We start from the raw sequence: 20,588 nt of genomic DNA on the forward strand, positions 1-20,588 counted from the left end.
CTAGTGGACATCTTAATTACATGTCAATCTCCGAACACTTAGAAACCTTTCAGTTCGTCTACGTCCACAGGAGAAACTATATAAATATCAGGTAGACAAAATATCCTTTAAGTCACTGGAAACAATTTAATTTAATATTTCTAATTTCCGTTTCAGATGTTCGGAATTAGAACGAAAAGGTTTTCTCTACTAGAATTCCACCCGAAAAAGGTCGTAAGGGGACCGAAAACGTTTGCGATAAGTTAAAATTTTGCAAAGCCTCGTAAGGTTAGTGTGATATATTTATCAATGCTTCGTTTTTTAAGATAGATTTTATTATGAATGAGATGAAAATAATTAGGAAAATATTTAATAAATATATAACTGCTGTCAATATATATAATTATGCAGATTAGGGCAAACTTTTAAATCAAAATGTGCTTGTAAGTAATTCAAAACTATCAATCGTTGAAGTAAGAGAAATAACAGCAGAATTTCCAGTTTGCCGAAGTACGAAATTAGACGTACACGCTCCGTCAATTATATGTCACGCGCCCTATATAAAACTCCGATTTCGACCGGCTAAGTGTGACATTTATCGATTCTTATTCCTTTATATACATAACAGATTTTAATTAATAACTAAGTGAAAGTGCAATTTTAATAACTTTAAATTGCATTGTTAAATTCTTCTGAAAAGTTACATCTGCTAGATTACTTTTAGATTATTGTCTATTAGACAGCTTTCCATTAATATCTATAGCAAACAGACACGCATTCAGAAATATAGCTATATACTGTAAATAATATTAATTGCAGATAATTAATTTGATAATGAATCCAACTTTTTAACATTTTACAATTCAATAAACTCTATTCAAAAATAAAATACTTAATTTCCCATTTCTGTAAAAGGAAAATATTAATAATTTTGATTTTTTTATAATAAAAACAAGATATTCAATTATTAAAAGAAACGTAGATATTATATGATGTAATAGTTAATGATCCATTGTTCTTACGGCCTTTGTTTCGGAAAATTGACAAAGGGCGGAGTCAATAGCAGATCCAGAAATCTTTAAAGCAGCGTTTCTCAACTTGGGGGTCGTGGCGATATTAAACGGGGAGTCGCGAGACAATAATGAAATCATTTTACGAGAAAAATCATTTATTATAAACTTATAAACGTTTTACTTACAATAAGTACACACATAAAGAAAAGAAATTAATGTGATGGTTGCATTTAAAATTTTCTCCATACGTGGATCAAATTACAAAGAGCACGTACACATCAAGTTGGAACTTGTAAATTGCTCATGTATATACAGTACATGTCGTACATGCATGTTTATACCCGTCGCTATAAATGCAGCGACATAAAATAATAGGAATAGTTGTATTACATTTTTTATACTGTCAGTATTTTCTTAATGTAGAAAATTAGTGCAATGCAATTATATATTTTTAAAAAATTTACATTTATAATTGCAGTCAAAATTCAATTAGTAATAGTAAGGCTTACTGTTATTATTCCTTTGGGTGGGGAGGGGGGTCGCAAAATATTAATTTTATTTATATTTACTATTTGGGGGGTCACAGAGCTAAGAAGGTTGAGAATCGCTGCTTTAGAGAGAGGAGACTGGAAATAGTATGACTTGCAAAATTTTTTACTATCTGAGGTACCAAGTGTTACTCAAGAAAAACCCTCAGAAGAGGGATGCAGCTGTGTCCTACCTAACCAACCCTCTTAAATCCAACTCTGGGTGGAGTCACAAAGAAACAGATAATTTGCTTATATTGATTATTCGGAGGTTTCTCTATACTCCCATTTATCTCGTCTCTTTTATCAATTATTATTTAATATTTTTAAATTATTCTTTTTAATCGATTTTTAATTATTATAAAATTATTCTGATTACAAATTATTTACAAATTCAATTAAAATAAAAAAGATTGCATTAAACCGAATGCCTAATTACTAGATTTATCGAGTTACATTTAGTCTCATACTAATTTAATAATTAACTATATACATTAGTTACTCAAACTTTGAATTTAGTTCATTATAGCAGGCCATTCGAAGTTCAAATCAATTTTTTCTTATTAGAAATAATGGAAAGTGAATTAATCCATTCCTACGTCCTAAACAATCCCCATTGTGATAAATTTAAAATAGCAAATACACATAATTTAAGGTATAAATAACACAATTAAATGCCCTAAGAATAAATTAAATAACTAAATACTGTATAATAAAATGAAAATTGCATAATCTGATCACATATTGTTGACTTCGACATATTAAAGTCACTACATCTGTCACACATGAACCACTTTCATGCTTTGTGATAAATTTGTTTTTCGCTTCAATCTTCATATTATGACCTTCTTAGGCTTAATTGTTTCTTGAATGCCATGGTTAATAAGTAAAGGTTAAATTGGTTTGAACAGAAAGTTTGTGTATATTTTTAACAGCTATCATTACTTAACATAGATGTGTGATTTAATTATAACAGTTGCAAAATTTAATACATTTTTGTTAATGTGAGATTGTATTCTTTGTTTAGAAGTTTATTTTAAATTTTTTAATGCAACCTCTAGTTGATGGAACAATGTCTGGCTGGGGTCTGAAGTAGTTGTGGCACTGAACCAGGACTGGGCAAGACCGTCCTGGTTCAGTGCCCCCCACAACTGCCTTTGAGGCATTCAGTCAAGCTCAAGCAGCATTGGAACCTATCTGTGGAATGCCTCAACTATGCAGCATGTCTATCCTGATAATAGATGCAACCGTTTTATTAACAGGCAACTAACAGCCAACTCAGAACTGACGTGAACTGGAGGAATCTGACAGTCTAATTGAAAAACATTGCAATAGCCGAAGACTAGTGTTCATGTAATGTCAAAGTGAAGAAATAACTTATTACATTGTTTAAAAAAATTTTTTTGCTTATTGCATACTGTACATATCAAATAGACTCAGATATATGGCCCATTTTTTCAAATCTTTTCTTCATCAGGATGAGATTTGAATGTGAATTGTCTTCATGCTATATCAAAGCCCTTTCATCATTGTTATAAACTAAAAAATTCATTTCATTGCAAAATATAACCTATTCCTAGTAATTATCTGGCACACACAACCAGCTTTTATGTATCTTAAATGGATTTCTCAATCTTGACCTTAGAATATGTTCTAATATCCACTTCCTAAAGCCTCAAAAATGTCTCAGCACCCAGAAATATGCACTTGAAGTTGTCCCTAATGTATTCATAACCTACAGTTTACAACTGGGTCCTCAAATCCTTTGTTGGTGCATGCCTTAATAGTTCTTTAGTTTAGCCTTTAGGCTACACTCCCCAAAACTAGGATGAAGGGCCCCACAACAGTTCAATGTTTTGAGTACCAAAAATATAAATCCGCCAGTGACTAATTCAACATTGATGGAGAAGTAGAACCTCCACAAGAAAAAATACCAAGATGGAGGTGCCATTATTAAAAAAAAAAATTTAAAAACACTATGTATGATGTAGAGTATCTTTTCATTACCATCTTTATTTACCAAAAGGGTAAATAAAACAGAGAAACAAGATTAGCAAGAGATGTCTGTTTTTTTGACCAGGTTGTTGGATGAGAATAAACTGTCCAAATCACAACTGTTGGTTCCTGCATGGTCTTATAAGAGGCAAGACAGACAAAGGCAGTTCAAGAAAACAGTTCTAATATATCTTTTCTCTTGCTAATTATAAATTGATAATGTTCTCTAAAAGTAAATTATTATAAAAATATAAATAAGTATCTAAAGTAAGAAAAACGGCAACTAAAGAGTATAATACTATGTGGGAAAATCTTTAAAATAATTTTTAAAAATTAACAATATTTAAAAGAAGGAATAACCATTATAGAAAATTCAGTTTGTAAATTAGTCTAGAAAAAAAATGGTTAGCATATTCCTAATTTAAACACAACGCTTCTATTTACAACGATAAAAGATGTAGTAACTTAAGTAACAATAACTATTCATTCTTACTAAAATATATAAATTTAAAATATGTAATTTCAGCAGAATATGAGATTACGAATACAAAATTCTTATAGAACGAGGTTCATTATTATTTAACGCACTTCGGCACAACTATTTTTTTAATTATTTCAACAAATTTTAATTTAAAAAAAAAAGGAGTTGGCATTTGCTAATTGTATTTTCAGAATAATAGATTCAGGAAATAGAAAATTTTAAGTCAAGGATTTTTAATGTTTTGTCTTTCTATTTTGCGTATGTTAGAACGTACACGTCTCTTAAAATATACTCTTTTTTTCCGAAAAATATTTTCGAAATGGTTGAAATTACGATTATTATTATATCAAATTACTTAAACAATTATAATTTTAACTTTCTTTGCTCGTAAAAAATTAACTTGATAAGTATTACTCTGACTTTTATCTAGCAATGACTATTAGAAATGTTAATGCATTAAAATATATCCAGAATACAAATTATATTATTATATTACAGATAAGAAAATATACAATTTAAATACTTAAAGACAAGCCTTACTAGAGCCTTATTTTGGCTCAGCTAATTCATCTTCAGGGATAAAAAATTATTTTAAAAACAAAAATATGTCGAGCCTTATTACACTATAATTGTTTACAATACGTAACATTTAATATTTTTAAATGTTTAGATTGTACTGTACCTATTCCAATAGTTTGTTTTAAAAAATAATTTCATGTCCCTGAAGAGATCCAAGAATGCTTGAAAGTGCTTATCTCAAATCACATTTTCTTATTACTAGTAATTTTGGTTTGTGTCATATTACTCAATTCCTTTTTTTTTTTTAACCCATTTTTACTTGCCCAAAATAGAGAAGTCTTATAATTGCAATCAAAAGCAATCACATGAGCATCACAGATATAACAGTCACATTAGTTCAAATGAGCTTTGCTAGTAACAAGTAAAGTAGACCCCCCCTATAACAAGGGTTCACATAACACAGATTCGTACAACACGATGAAAAAATTGCGATTGTATTCGTATAACACGCTAAAAGAGACTCATATAACACGGTAAAACGTCATCGCCGACTCGTGTCGTGACAGAATTGGTCGAATCTGGACCAATAGTGGATATTGTATAAACCATTGAGTTTAAATGAGCACTGGACCTACTAAAAAACATTTATTATTCAACCACCATAAAAATTATATTTTTATTAATGATGTCTCCAAATTTCAGCGAATTTTTTGCAGGAAAATAACTTATCAGGAAAGATGCGCCCACCATTCGGCAAGCCACTCCGCGACAAAAACAAGCTTAAGGAATGGCATCATCAAACAGTGCACAGTCAGTAAATAATCCTACAATTTTTTGTTTATAGCATAGTTTATATGGATTATTCCCAAAAGATTATACGTGTTTTGGAAACGTTGAGTCAAATTAGTCTAGAATCGATTAATTTTATGGAAGAAAACTTTTCAAACAGCTGTAGCACCTAAACTGCACCCGTGCCAGGCTGTGATTGGCTCATGTATTTAAATGATTTGTACAACACGGAATTCATATAACACGGTAGATACATTCCGTGTTTACTGTATTTAATTTAAACTCCTCCTACATTTTAAATGTCCCCATGATTATACAGCATTAAAATAAAAATTTAATGTATATACAGAAGAGAATGGAAATAGGCATTTGTATTGTTTATCTATGTGTTTGGCAGCTCTAACTTAAAGTATAAAACACACTACAAAAGCCTCACTAGCATCCAGTAACAAAATTAAAGCATTAAGGAGGACACTAGAGAGGTTTTTGCAGTGTGTTTTATACTTTACCATTAAGTGCAATTGAAGGATAAAAGAACTTTTTTCCTAATTTGTCATTTGCTGGGAAATTAGTGCTTAGGTGTATGTTCGAATCTATATACCAGGGGTGGGCAAGCAAGAGTTCAGTGGGAGCCGAAATGTAGGTTTTGCAAAATGCATGGGAGTTGCAGTTCTGTATTGTCGTGGCGGATAATATGGTAAGGCACATGATTTTATTATATAATATAAATACAGTAGAGCATCGATTATCCGACTTAATTGGGGACTGGGGTTGGTCGGATAACTGAAAAGTCGGATAACCAAAAAGTATGAAAAAATACATTATTAGTATAGTGTATTAGGCCTGGTTTAAATACTAGCCTCCCTTCCATGGTTGAGCCAGTGCTGCCAGCTAAAACATGCAAAAATTTAACAAAAATAATATTAAAGTAGCCAAGACATGACCAAATATTGTAGCGCCACATCACTAGCGGACATTTGAATTTGCCGACTAGAACATGGTCGGTTAACCGATAAGTCGGTCAATCGGAGGTCAGATAATCGATGCTCTACTGTATAATATAAAACAAATATTGAAATTTTTTTAAAATAAACATATTTTCACAAACTTATAAAAATAAAATTGTAAAAATAATAATAAAAAACAGAAATTAACACTTTCAGCAAGAGCCGCATTTGCCCATGCCTGATATATACTGTTCCAGTTTTTTGAGGAAGTTCTATTCAGTATAATTTGTCATTATTTAACAAAACTTAAAATTGATTACAGCAAAGTCCTGATTATCTGAAGTAATATGGATTGATGCTATGTTGTTTAACTGAAAATTTTGGAATAAAAATTACAAGTATGAAAGATTTGTGCGTGTCACTTTTAAATCTCTTTTCATACCTTAGTGAATGTAATAATATAAACCTTATAATAACAGTTTTTCACATCATTTATTATACAGGTAATACATACAGTAGTTTTAGAGTAATGTGTATTAAGCCATTAATATTAAAATGAAACTATTAGTTACATTTTAATAAGAACAGTTTTTATTTAACTTTAACGTGAAACAAAGTAATAGAGACAAATCATTTTGCAATAAATGTTAAGCATTTTAATGTTTTAAACTTTCTTTAAAAAATCCTTTAGTTTTTTGCTTTATATTGGCTGCAATGTTCAGCAATCACCTCATTGTGGATCTGGCCAAAACTGACAGGCTTGGAGGAAAAGCACTCTTAGTATTCACAGGTGAAAATTAAAAAAGAAAAAAGTCAGTTGCTTGGTATAGTCAAGATAAAAAGTACTAAAGTAACTATCTGCTCAGTGCATTCATAGTAAAACTTTTATGAATTACAAAAAAAGTAACATATTCACAAATTTGCTTCCCTTGCAGAACCTTGGTTAATCATGGCTTCACTAATCAGAGTTCTACTATACAGTGGGTGATCGGTTAATGAACAAATTGGATAGCAAACACTTTCACAAAAGATTTTATGTTTGGACAACGAACACAACACAGAACAAACACAAGAAGAAGAGACATAAAACAATTAATACCGATTGGTCTTCCCCTGTCTTTGGGCAACAATTCAAAACTCTTTGGAGTGCGGGAGACGTTGACATCGACTCTCAACCCAGTATATACTGATCAGATAGTATTCCTCTGAACTTTGAAACTGTCCCTTGTAATTCCAGCCTTTTATTTTTCTAACAAACAATTCTTTTATTGTATTTGTGAGACTGTCGGGCAGGTACTCATGAAGTTTTGCATTGGTTTTTATTTTCAAAAGGTGAAGTATAATAGCAAAAGTATAGAGTGGGCAGAAGATGGTTGACGTTGCTGGGCAGTACAGCTTATACAGGTCTACAGTAGGCTGCAGTTCAATCTTATCTAAGAAAGATACAGTATAATCAAGAAGACTCAAGCAGCTAATTGATCTGACAACAGAACGCCAAGAAACTCGGCGAGATACGTTTTCTTCTGAAAAGAGGACTGATTAATGCCGACATCTGCTATTAAAGATCTTTTGAAGAAGTGGGAGGATGTCAGAACAACAGTCTTAGAATGGCATTTAAACCAGGTTGAGGTTAATAGGTAATAGGCTTAGGGATCTCTACAATTACAATGCTATTAATTACTTTCGAAAAATCCTGAAGAGAGAAAAGCAATCGACATTAGACAGATTCTTTAACCCCCACAAACAGAAAAAAACATGAGTAATAAAAATGCAAGATTATGTATATATGTATTTTTATTATTACATATAAATAAACATAGTATGAAAGTATATATATTTTTTTATTTTTAGGGGTCTCCAGAACGAATTAATCAAATTGCCATAAAAACCTACAGTAAATCAATAATCGGTTAACGAACAATTTGGATTGCAAACAAAGTCTTGGAATGGATTATATTCATTAACTGATCACCCACTGTATTTTAAAATTTCTTCTCTAATCTTAAAATTTGGGAAAACCTAGAATTGAAGCAAAACAGTAATAAATTATCTTCAAGATATGATAATTTTTAAAAACTTAACTGAATGTAGAACAAATTGCATTATTGTTAACCTAATCATCAGCAAGAAATTGTTTAAAGTCTACTGTAATGTTCTAACATTAATTTTATACAATTTCTCACTATTTAGTATCTGTACGCTGAAACTTAACTATAGAAACACAATTTTTTACATTTAACTAAATAATACCTTATTATTTTCAAACTATAAATTATTATGTATACTTTCAATGTATAATTTTATATTAATATTTATATACACGTATAACCAACTTTTTAGTTGTTAAATTTTAGTATTAAAACTCACGCCTCAAAAATAAGAAATAAACTTCTCTTAAATAATTGTATAACTTTTATATTTCAAATCTTTACATACGGATATCTATCACTGTTTTAGATAAGTTATTTCTTTCACATTCAAGTGACTTATTAAAGTCTTTCAGTTCGGTAATCGTCGATACTGAAGAGGTTGCTATCAAAGGATAAATCATACAAGATATCTATCTCAATGTTGCACTAGCTATTTGATATAAGGTCACACTCTTGACAGATTCATTCTATAGACTAACTGCTGTTGATCGAACAATAGATATCACTTATATCAAAAAAATAAAATAGCTTTCACATTGTGTGTGTTAATAATTTTAACAATAAAATAAAAATTCATATAAGTTCGTGAAATATAGCTAAAAAAAATGCAGTTAATGTTACCTATGGTTCCAAGATGGTGGCACGTATCTGATTCCAGCAAGGAAAGTGGGGACGCACGTTCTAACCTAACCTAACCTATTCTAATAAATTACCATAATTATTACCAACAAAATTATTAGAATAAGTTAGGTTAGGTTAGGAATCAGAGACAAGCCGCCATCTTGGCACCAAGGGTTACATTAACCAGATTTGTAAACAGTTATGTCTAGTAAAGAAAAGTCTTTTTTTATTGTTACATAATTCATTTTTTATGCGAATTTTTTTTTTTGCAGTAGTTTTTGGCAATACCCCCAAAAGAATTTAACATATATACGTCCCTCACCACTTCCACACGATCGCCCTTGACATATATATATACATCGTTCACTGCTGAGTGGTTAAGAATGGTTGCATTGTTGTAATTTGTGATTCAATTATTTTCAATGAGTGCCTGAATAATCTTAAAAATACATTTCAGTTAACTTACCTTTGGGTCCTCTTGTATATAATTCAAAGGTGAATTTCTTATTAGTAATCAAAACTATTTATCTTGTTTAAAATATTTATATTAAATTATTCAGTGTTATATTTAATGTTTTAGATTTAAATACATATTTTTACATGTAATTTTACATCATTTTTTTTTTCTATAAACTATTTACCATATTACAATAGAATTCCAGTTAACCCATTTATCCAAGGCAAATTGTGGAAGAGTACTTTGTCAACAAAGACAAGAGAATGTGACAGAGCAATTCTTTTCATGTATCTTGGCCAGTCGCAACATTCAAAAAGGGCTCTAGAAGTTTTACAAATAATTTACTCTAGTGACTTCTCAAGATTGTTTAATGTCTACTGAAATTTGCATTAACTGTAATTTTAATCATAGATATAAATTAGCTTTAATAAATACATTTATAAATCAAATTTAAAAAGTTTTGTATTATGTAATTTAAAAGTCGTTGTCTTCAATAAGTAAGTCTAACTGAAAAACAGAATGCCGCGTACACGACGATGTATCCAAAACCAGTTTATTTAATAATTTACCAAACATTGAATTATCCAGAGAACCCTTACTCTACATTATCCTGAATAATCAAGACTCTACTGCAGTATATTAAAAAAAAATAATTAAATTTTATACATTTTGAATAATGATTCAAGAACATTTATGCTATAATGATTGAGCCTTCCTTTTTTTTTCCAAAAGGAAATCCGGTTCTGGACCGAAGGACTTCCAAAAACATTTATCAATTTTTCTTGTCCGATTTCTTAAAAGCAATTGTTTTCATGATAATTGTTATGAATATTAAATAAAGAATCAAAATTTTAAAAAATTTAATGCAATTCTATAATTAGTGAGGTTGAGGCCGAAGTTTTAAATGCAAAAATGCGTATGTCAGACATTCGGTGCCGCTTTCCCGTAAGCCTAGAAGTTTGACAATGGCATTTGGAATGTCGAGAATGATTCCACTGACTTTCCAAACGCCACTGTCAAACTTCTAGGCTTACGGGAAAGCGACACCGAACGTCCAGCGTACACATTTTCGCATTTAAAACTTCGGCCTCAACCTCACTATTATAAATCGGTCACTTAAAACTTGAATTATTAAATATTTTCTGAAACAGTAATTATTTTAGCAATCAGTGTAACGTAGCTTTTAGTTTTTCTTCTTTTCCTAATATTATTTCCCAAAAGGCTTCCAATGCTGTTTTATTTTTTGTTTCCCTTTCATTAAATACATTTTTATCTTAAGTCAATGATCTTTTAAATCTCATCTAATTAGTTCTAGTTTTGTAAACACTTTCCATCTTGAATGAATAAAATGTATCAATGGTTTAATCGTGTATCATATTCTTTGGAGATTGCTTTCTTTCTTTGATAATTTGTGAATACAACATATTTATTATATTTAGATGAACACTCGTGCACAGCCATTTTAATCTCAAAAGTTAGCATTTTAAGATAGAAATTAAATTATATCCTGTACTTTACACTTATTTCTAAGATGTATCACGTATTGAAAACACCTAGGGCGAATGTATAGAATAGGGCCTTGTTTTACACAGGACTGATACATGCAAATTTGTGTTTCACAGATAGCAAATGATTAAATTAATTCACTCCTAGCACCATTGAATCAGACTCTTGTCAGCAAACCATGCTTCTTAGCTTTTGACATTTCAAAACATGGAAAACTACTAACTCACAATGGCAAATAACATAGTTTTCATATATTTTTCTCTGGTAGTTGAGCAGAGTAGTGTGAAGCTCTCTTAGCATGACTTTGATGCTCCTCTGAAACTGCTTAACCAATTTAAATCATTTTTTGCATTCAATTAGAATCCAGTTATTAAACAAACAGCATTTTAAACTTCAATCTGTAATCAGAGATATACAAGGTCAAAGTTGACAATGTTAAGTCTGTGGACAAGCAGAATAAGATGTCTGGCCCACACTGGCAAATCTAGTGTACTCAATACTGCGTAAGAAAATTTTGCTGCATATTCATTAATGTCGGGCTAAAATATTATTCATTACAGTATAAATAAAGTAAAATATTTCACACACATTTTAACATTTTTTTGTTAATTGAAAATGGTTGCATAAGTGTCTAGGCAATCAACTGGAACTATTTTGGGTGGAGTGTGAATGCACTGTACATGAAATTTCATTCTATACACACCTGATAACATGATATCTCTACATAAAACAAGACCTTACTGTATATATAGAATACATATAATTTTGGATGTTTTATCAGTATGCACTACTGATGAATAAAACAAAGTTAATATAACATTTAAAAATAAAATGCTTTGAATAAATTATTTTTTTGACAATTTTTAAAATTATTTAAACATCTACCAGGAGGAATATACAGCCATCTAAACCTCTGATTTATTTAATATAAGAATTTGAAAATAGTCACTTAAATAGCCAAAAATATTCAAAATTAATAGTAAAACATACTCTAACTCCTTGATGATAAATAAGACAATATGTCGCTATTATTTACTTCACATTATTTTCATAGCTGAAGCATTTTATTTCTAGATGCACCAAAGTACAGTGGGTGATCGGTTAACAAACGAATTGTTGCCCGAACACAAGGGAAGACCAATTGGTATTAATTATTTTATGTCGCTTCTTCTTGTGTTTGTTCTGTGAGGTGTTCGTTGTCTGAACATAAATCTTTCGCGAAAGTGTTCATTATCCAATTTGTTCGTTAATTGATCACCCACTGTATATGAAGAAACATTGTGACAACATTAACATAACATATATAAGACTTGCTTATTGTAAGGTCAGTAACTGTTATCGGGTATAACCCCACAGGCTTCAGACAAGACTTATTATGTTAAAGTTTAATATAGCTGTTGTTGCTGGCATTTCTTATTTCAATAATGTCAAGACTGTTAAAGATAGCATCAAAATAAAACCACCAAAAAGTTATTATTAATTAATTAATTATAATTAATAAATCTTTAAGTTATACATTTTTTTTTAACATGTCCTGTTAATATCAATAAAACTAGAATTTCTAATTAAAACCAACCAGTCTTATTTACTTGCCCTACTTAAATGTTATTGATCTGTTATTATTGGTACAGACAAGCCTCAAAGTAATTATTGTTAGCTGAATATGTTTGTCACATTTGAATATGTGGAAACTAGTGATGTAACAAATAGTATATTCAACCAAACTATTTGGCTTGATTAACGCACATACAAAAATTGGCACGCAAACCAAACGCATATATACTAAAATATATGCAAATACGAATATAACATAATTAACTAAACAATAACACTAATGCCCGATACATTCTAACCTACACGCCATCAATGCCATAAGATATCAGGCTAGATAAAGGCTATAATATTATTTAATTATGAAATAATTTAATACTAGAGTTAGATGCTATTTCTTACTAACCTTAATAATGATAATTTAATGTTCAGCATTAATAAAAGTTACCAAAATGATTAATTTACTGTGTTTTTGTTATTTCTTACTCCTGTTTTTAGGTATTCGGTATTTGGCCGAATAGCGAAAAATAGGCCGAATAGACCGAATACTGGGTAGTAACCGAATATTCATTACATCACTAGTGGAAACCCAAGTATGTTTATTTCACTCGATTATGTTAGTTATACATGTATATAACAAAAAAGAAATAAATTGAGTACAATGATGTAGTGTGATTCACGACACAAATAAGACTGACCATCAACTCTAAAGCTTAGTTCGCATTGAGTGCAATTCACTGATGAAAGCGAATAACACATCGGACATCACATTGTTTCCAGCAAACTTGAAGTTTCGAACTGTCAGGCTTTTTCGCTAGCGAAAAAATTTCACCACCAATCATATTCATGCTAGCTGTCATGTGGTTCTTATTGTTCTCAAGATGGATACAGAAACTTTCTCACACAATAGAGTAGATGTTGTAATTCACAACTTTTTAATATTTCTCTCACCCAGCATAGTTTTCTTTCTGATGTATCTTTTTTTTCCTCAATAAATAAACAAACTTGGTTAACAACAGAATATCAGAAGCAGCTATTTTGTTTTTCAAGATGTTTTTCTCTTGCTTGCAAATGATTAGCTGCTTAAAATTCACAATTGCCTTTTTGCTTTTGGTTGTATGGATCAAATTCACTAAGCAAATAAAAATAATATGATTTTGATATTTGTTCAATGTAAACTAACCTTAACCTTTAGGCTTTGCTGGCCAAAAGTACCATAAGCTTATCTTTGTTTGCCAGCTGAAAAATTTATAAATTTACTATTTACGCTTGTTTTTCTTAACATATCATCAACGTATATATATAATTATTAGAATTAAAACATTTAAAAACTGATGAGAAAGAAGAATTTGTTTTATATAATCCCGTTACAGTAGCAACACACATTTGTTTAAAATATATTAAAATCTCATATTAAATTACTTAACTTTCTATGAAGAAGCACTGCAGGAACATTAAATGTAATGGGCTACAGTTTGGAAAACTTTAGACCTATAAATTCCCACTGTCATTCGTACGTCTGCCTGTCTTTCCTTAATCTCTAGAACAAAGTTAGATAGATGAAAGACGAGACCAGATATGGAAACCTGAGGGACAGGATGCCTCAATTAACTTACATATGAACTTCCGACACAAACCAGAAGTCACATTTAAAAATTTTCCCCCGAAAGGTGTTAGGTAAATGACCAGCATGACTCTATTGTTAAAGGAAAAAGTATGACGTGAGGAGGCAAGCCACTACCAATTTGAGGTGGAGAGCATATATTTTAAATTAAATAAATCAAAAATTGCAGCCTGACATTATGACAATGTCAAAATAAATAATTGCTCATATAAATAGGCCTTATTAAAGTTTTAATCAATTTAAATAATTAAACCTGCAACATTAAAGATGAAAGCTTATAAAAACAGACAGGGGAAAACAGTCGTTAACAAGCAATTTGACAAATTACTCTATGTTTAAAATAGCAAACAGAATGGTAACAAAAAAAAATTAAAACAGCATCAATTTTACACAGTTTAGTGAATTGGTTAAGAACCACCCAATTACTTTTATCACTAATGAAACGACTATTTTTACATAGAAAATGAAGCAAACAATAAAGGACGATTCATTAATAAATGACATTACAATGGCAATTATTAATTATTGATATCTCCACACACATCAACATTATTATAAATTACCATTACGGGGAAAAAAAAGAAGCATTTTTAACTCCAGCAAATCAGCCAGGCATAGCATTTAAAAAGTAACATATAACAATACTTCTGTTTGACTTTCTAATTGTCAAGGTCATTACCTACAATACTCAATGTACCACAGTTAAACAATGAACCATTCAATATGACCAAACGTACTTGATAGTTGTTTGTTTTTATGACATGTTTTCATTGATTTCAATCAACTTTTTTTCTTTTTACAATTTCTTTATCTATCTTTGGGGAAAGTGCTGATTCTGTTCAGTTTACTTCATTTACAAAACTTTTCTGCATTTAATTAAAAAGAAAAGCTAATTAAATGCTGCAATTTTCCTCCACTTTGTGGCAAATTACTCAAAAAACTAAAATAAATCCTTATAAGTTCTATATATATGTACAAGCACACCATTCATTTCACTTCATCTATCAAACCATTCAACATTTATTTAATAGCAGCATTCAATTGAATTTATTTAGAACGAAAACCAATTAAATGCCACTTTCAATCTTGCTGCAAATTACTAAAAACAAAATATAATAATCAGCCCATACAGGTAATACATATTTAAGTAATTTCATTCAATTCGCTTCATAAATCACCTATTTAACAGCATTTAATTAATTTTTCTTACAAAAAAAATTTAATTAATTAATTGAACGCCCAATTTTCCAGCAAGTTACCGAAAGCAACAAGGTTACGCACACGCAAGTGCCTTATTCAATTTGCTTCGTTGATAAATACCGATTAAATAAATTCAATTAAAAAGGCCACAATTTTGCCAGATTTTATTGCAAAATTACAAAAATAATTAATTAATTAAACGCCCAATTTTCCAGCAAGTTACCAAAAGCAACAAGGTTACGCACGTGTAAGTGTGTTATTCAATTTGCTTCATTGACAGTTACCGGTTAAGCAAATTCAATTAAAAAGGCCACAATTTCATAGGATTCTATTGCAAGATTACAAAAATAATTAATAACTAAACGCTCAATTTTCCAGCAAGTTACTCAAAGCAGCAAAGTTACGCACACACAGTTTGCTTCGTTAAAAGATACCAGTCAAGTAAATTCAATTTAAAAAAGACCACAAATCCGGCGGGATTCTATCGCAAGATTACAGAAATAATTAATTGATTGAATGCCCAATTTTGCAGCGAGTTACTCAAAGCGGCGAAGTTACGCACACGCAAGCGAGTTATTCGATTTGCTTGGTTAAAAAGATACCGGTTAAGTAAATTGAATTTAAAAAAGTCCACAAATTCGGCGGGATTCTATTGCGAAATCTTCCAAAAAATTAGCCTGTAAAAGCTTACGAACATAAGCAAGTGTCATTAAAGCACGATCACCTCCGTAACCACGACAACTGATCAAGGCCATACATAAATACTTACGAGGGACGACATAGCAAATTAAGTTAACCTACGCGTTTAAAAACACTCTCATTATCTTTTTTAAAAAAAGAAGGAGAAGGAGAGAGAGAGAGGGGTAAAAAGAACAAGTTGTTGGGTAATTTAAAACATGCCAGGAAAGCCAAACGAGTAACAAAACAGGTTGTGACTTTCTCTTTCGCAACGCACTTGTGGGTTATTAACACGTTTGTCTGTGTTTGATTGCGATAAAACAAAAACAGCGATTTTCCCTAAAGGTCAAGGACGTCTCATAAGCGACAGCAGTCGCTAAGAATTATCCTATTTATACGACTAAACTCTTCAATCGAACGACAGGTCACTGATCTCAATGGCGGCTGACGCATAAAGGGGAATGTGTCGCAGTGACGTCGACGCGTGCGCTATATCCAATTAAAACATTGGTGAACGTTCAGAAATGAAACACTAAAAATGATCGATGATACAACGCTAGGGAGTGGTCGATGATGCTTCAAGGTCGTAGCGTTTTCTTTTTACTTTTTTTTTTTAATCCTTTAAAAAGCTCGCTTTTAAAAACGAACCCTAATAATAATTTCTTGAATAAAAAAAAATATACGAATTTTTTTATTAATGACGAAATTAATTATAATTAACTGGCATCACTTTAAAAATATATATATTTTTTTTTCGATAGTTTCAATGTTGCAGGCTCAACTTTGTTTTAAATAATTTGAAAATTTCGTGTATTATTTATTACTTTTGAATTTTTTTTAAAAAAAACAGGACAAATTCATAAATATATTTACATTTATTTATTTATTTTAAATTTACGATAGGTTTCGCGTCACTAATTTCAATTTTTGCGTGACTATAAATATCGGCATTAACTTTCGAAAGTTAAATCGATTCGCGCCATTCGATCTTTCGATCTAATTCCGTTCGTGACGATCTAACACTGACCTCGATGACTTAAAAACCAAACGGAAAACAGATGTATTTTAAAATATACTTGTAGGGTGTATGTATAAAAAAAAAGAATTATGCACGTGACAGGCCATTAAGTAACTGTTGGAGTAATTACAGAGATAATTGTTCCCGGTAACGTTTATTTATTCCTCAAATGATTTACATAATATGCGGCGAATAATACGACAAGTTTTCTGTTTATAAAACGAGAATAAAGTACGTGGATCCGGCAGAAATTAGAAACCTACTGACCTATATTCTGCCAATCGATATCCGAGGATGTGTGGAGATTGATGACACTGTTGGCTACAGGACGAGAAAGGGAGATTCGAGAGGATGTAAGAGATAATTGATCGAATATCGAGAATACGGAGATGATAAAAAGTTGCATAAACCATTAAAAATTATTTTAAAAAAAATAATAATGTAATTGTCTGGTGCGTCGACGCTTACCCCGATTCTAACTCTCCCCCATTTTTTACGCATAAGAAACACGAAGTACACGTTAATGAGTAGAGTAGTATGTAAACTGTAAGGTAAATGAAAAGAAAAATACGCGTGACCTTACCTGGTACACATGGAGATTGAAACCAGGATGAAGACACTTGCGATTGTGACCCATATAACAGTGCAGTGACAGATAGTTTGGGTCTCTCCTTTTTGTACATGGTTTTCTTGTCCGCTAAATGGACATAATAAGGTCGAGAAATGGATACCGATTTATCGACATCTTTAATTTTTAAGATCCACACATAGACACACACACACACACAATCGATGCCACGGACACGTGCTACACGTGATATATGGCACCAACGCGGTCGATAACAAGAAACCCCCCCAGCAAACGATGACGATGGAAGTGTGCTTGCTGTCCGTTTGCTTCGATGACAAAACTGAATGTACGAATGACGGCGAGAACCGAAAATGGGGACAGGCGAGAGCGCTCAAGGCCAAGGTCTGGATGGATGCCAGCATGAATAGAAAAACGGTAGGGAACACACATACAACGTATGTGATGGGAGATGGGATTGGCCTTCGTGGCACTGCGGCCGGCGCACGCATACACAACTGTTCAGTAGTGGTATATCAGAGGTAGAATGACTAGTATATTACATACGAGTAAAGAAATGCACAGGTACGTTAAACAAACACAGGAAATTCACATTCGATTCGTATTATTAAAACAAATAACCGATTGAAACGACGTATTTCCATGTAGAGAGAGATAGCGTTCGAGCAACCAGTCTCTCCTCATCGAAGGGAAGGAAATAATCACCAAGTTTAGGTGCATTAAATAAATATAAATTTAAAAAAAAAACTAGGAATATAAAGCAAAAACAAACCACGGGAGTACCAAAAAGTTTCCAGGTTTTTAAAATTTGAACCTTAAAAAAGTTTTATTTTATGTCTTTATGTATATATTAATACTTCGTTTAGTGTTATATTATAATTAGTAAAATTAATTAAATTTATCTGTAGATAAAGTCGAATGTAACAACAATATCTGTAAGTAAATCTTGAAGGTTTACGTATGTTATCGATATTACCCTTAAGAATTACAAATCCCCTGACAAATTTTAATTCCATAGTGGAGGACATACTATGGGCTTTCTTTCATCATGCATCCTCCAGGATCAGTCTTGTTTTCGTGGCCTCCCTACGGATGGCCGTAGATGTTTAACAGGAAAATGTTTTTTTAAAAAAATCACTTGATAACTCAAAGGAAATCCGAATTGGATTATATACAATTTTTTAAGCAAGCACTGAAGGAAATTTTCACGTAATTTATCCTTAGTATAGAACCCCTTCACGCAATAAAATTAACCAAGAGCAAAAGGAAATTTCAAAGTTAAAATAATGCTGTGTGTGTATATATATTCCGAAACACGAAATAAATGAGTCTAGAGTAGGGGAGAGCGGGGCTACAAGTTCCGTTTTTTAATCAACCTTATATTTTGTTAAGGAAACATAATTCTAGCATAAGTATTAAGAGATTAAAATTTAGTAATATGTCTAACTTTGCTATAAATACAGTTTTTGGGGTTGATTTTTTGTAAGTTTTTTTTATAATTAATAATACAATACCTAAAGTCGGAAAGGAACAACTTACCCCGGTTCGGGGCTAGTTGTTAACAGGGTGGGGCAAGTTGTTACAAGATCTATGGAAGGTGTAATATGTAAAAAAAACAATAATTTATTTAACTAAGTATGTATTTAAAGACTAATCAATAATATCTTATCAATAATTAGTTGTTTTTCTTAAATTTATTATAAAGAAAACATTTTTACGTTTCAACATTTATAACTTTTACTTAAAGAAAAGGGGAGAAAGGAACATCCTTTCCAAGTTCTTGTATAACACCAGAAGTTGCAGGCAAATTTACAACTCCTGATGACCCTGGCTGATCCAAGATTTGTCTTTCGTCAGTAAAGCTTACATTTAACAAATACTCTGCTAACTTGTTTTCCTGTTCTTCAATAAAGACCAATCTTACTTTTTTGTAGCCAATCGCAGCGTTTTCTACTCCAGATTTCAACTTCTTTACAAATCTATATAACGTCATATGACAAATATCTAATTCTCTGGCAACAGTTTTTATTTTTATTTTTACCATCTTTAATAACTGCATCTGCAGCTCTTTGCATCAACTCCTGAGATACAGAACCCCGTGTTGTTTTTCGAATATAAGTCCGCATACTGCAAAAGGAGAAAAAACATTATTTTTACTGCATTACCGGTACAGATGAACTGGGGCAAGTTGTTTCAAGGTCACAACATGCCCCGAAAGAAGGGAACATCTAGCCCCGATAGCACATGGGTTCAAAACAGCAGCTACTAGATTAGGTTACGAGACATATACAGTTTTAGCGTAGTATATCAAGATACTCGATATATTTTTCGAATAAAAATACCAAACAACTAATCGCTAACTATTTAAATTCGCCAGATATACCAAAAATATCAAACACGAAAATATTTACTTATGTGGATCAGCGACGTACAGGCTTCTTTCCAATGTACCGGACGTCACTGGCCTGATTAAGATAGCTGCCGTCGGTGCGCAGAAACGTTCGATTTCATGACATATTTACTAATTATATATATATTTTTTCCTTGTGGAGCTATTTCAATCGGAACAACTTACCCCGGGAACTTTTAGCCCCGCTCTCCCCTACATTTTTTGTTTGGTTAATTTAACTTCCAAACACTTTGTGGCTCGATTCGCATTACGAAAACAGGTGAAACATGGAACAATAGCATAACAAAATATATGTATTTTATTAACGCAAATTGATAAAATAACGAAAAAACAATTATGTACAGTACATAGTAGCCCAGTCAGTTAACCGATCTTTTTGTAAGCAATTCAGAAATCTGCGAAAGCGTTGTAATTTACATGTTCAACACAACGCGATGGCAAATCATACTGAACAAATTTTTCAGTATTTGAATCAGAATTGCTAAATTAGGAACATCTTTACGATGCTTAACCGACTTTCCAGCTACCCTGGAT

General features: G+C 31.3%; 1 protein-coding gene across 5 annotated transcripts in view; it reads right to left on the bottom strand.

Annotated features, from left to right (window-relative positions):
• Positions 1-20,588, bottom strand: part of LOC136987373 (retinoic acid receptor RXR-alpha-B-like) — an 83,169-nt gene that overhangs the window by 56,490 nt on the left and 6,091 nt on the right. Inside the window, exon 1 of one of the 5 annotated variants that reach the window (XM_067285109.1) lies at positions 17,639-18,264. The exons of 1 other annotated variant lie outside the window; for it this stretch is intronic. In XM_067285109.1, coding sequence (XP_067141210.1) covers positions 17,639-17,738 — 100 coding nt within the window. In that variant the 5' untranslated portion in view covers positions 17,739-18,264. Of the gene's footprint in view, positions 1-17,638; positions 18,265-20,588 lie in introns of those variants that run through there. 3 more of the 5 variants (XM_067285108.1, XM_067285112.1, XM_067285111.1) reach the window with 3 other exon arrangements.

The sequence above is a fragment of the Centruroides vittatus genome, unplaced genomic scaffold (assembly GCF_030686945.1).
Source record: "Centruroides vittatus isolate TY-2023 unplaced genomic scaffold, ASM3068694v2 scaffold_1519, whole genome shotgun sequence".
Lineage (NCBI taxonomy): Eukaryota > Metazoa > Arthropoda > Arachnida > Scorpiones > Buthidae > Centruroides > Centruroides vittatus.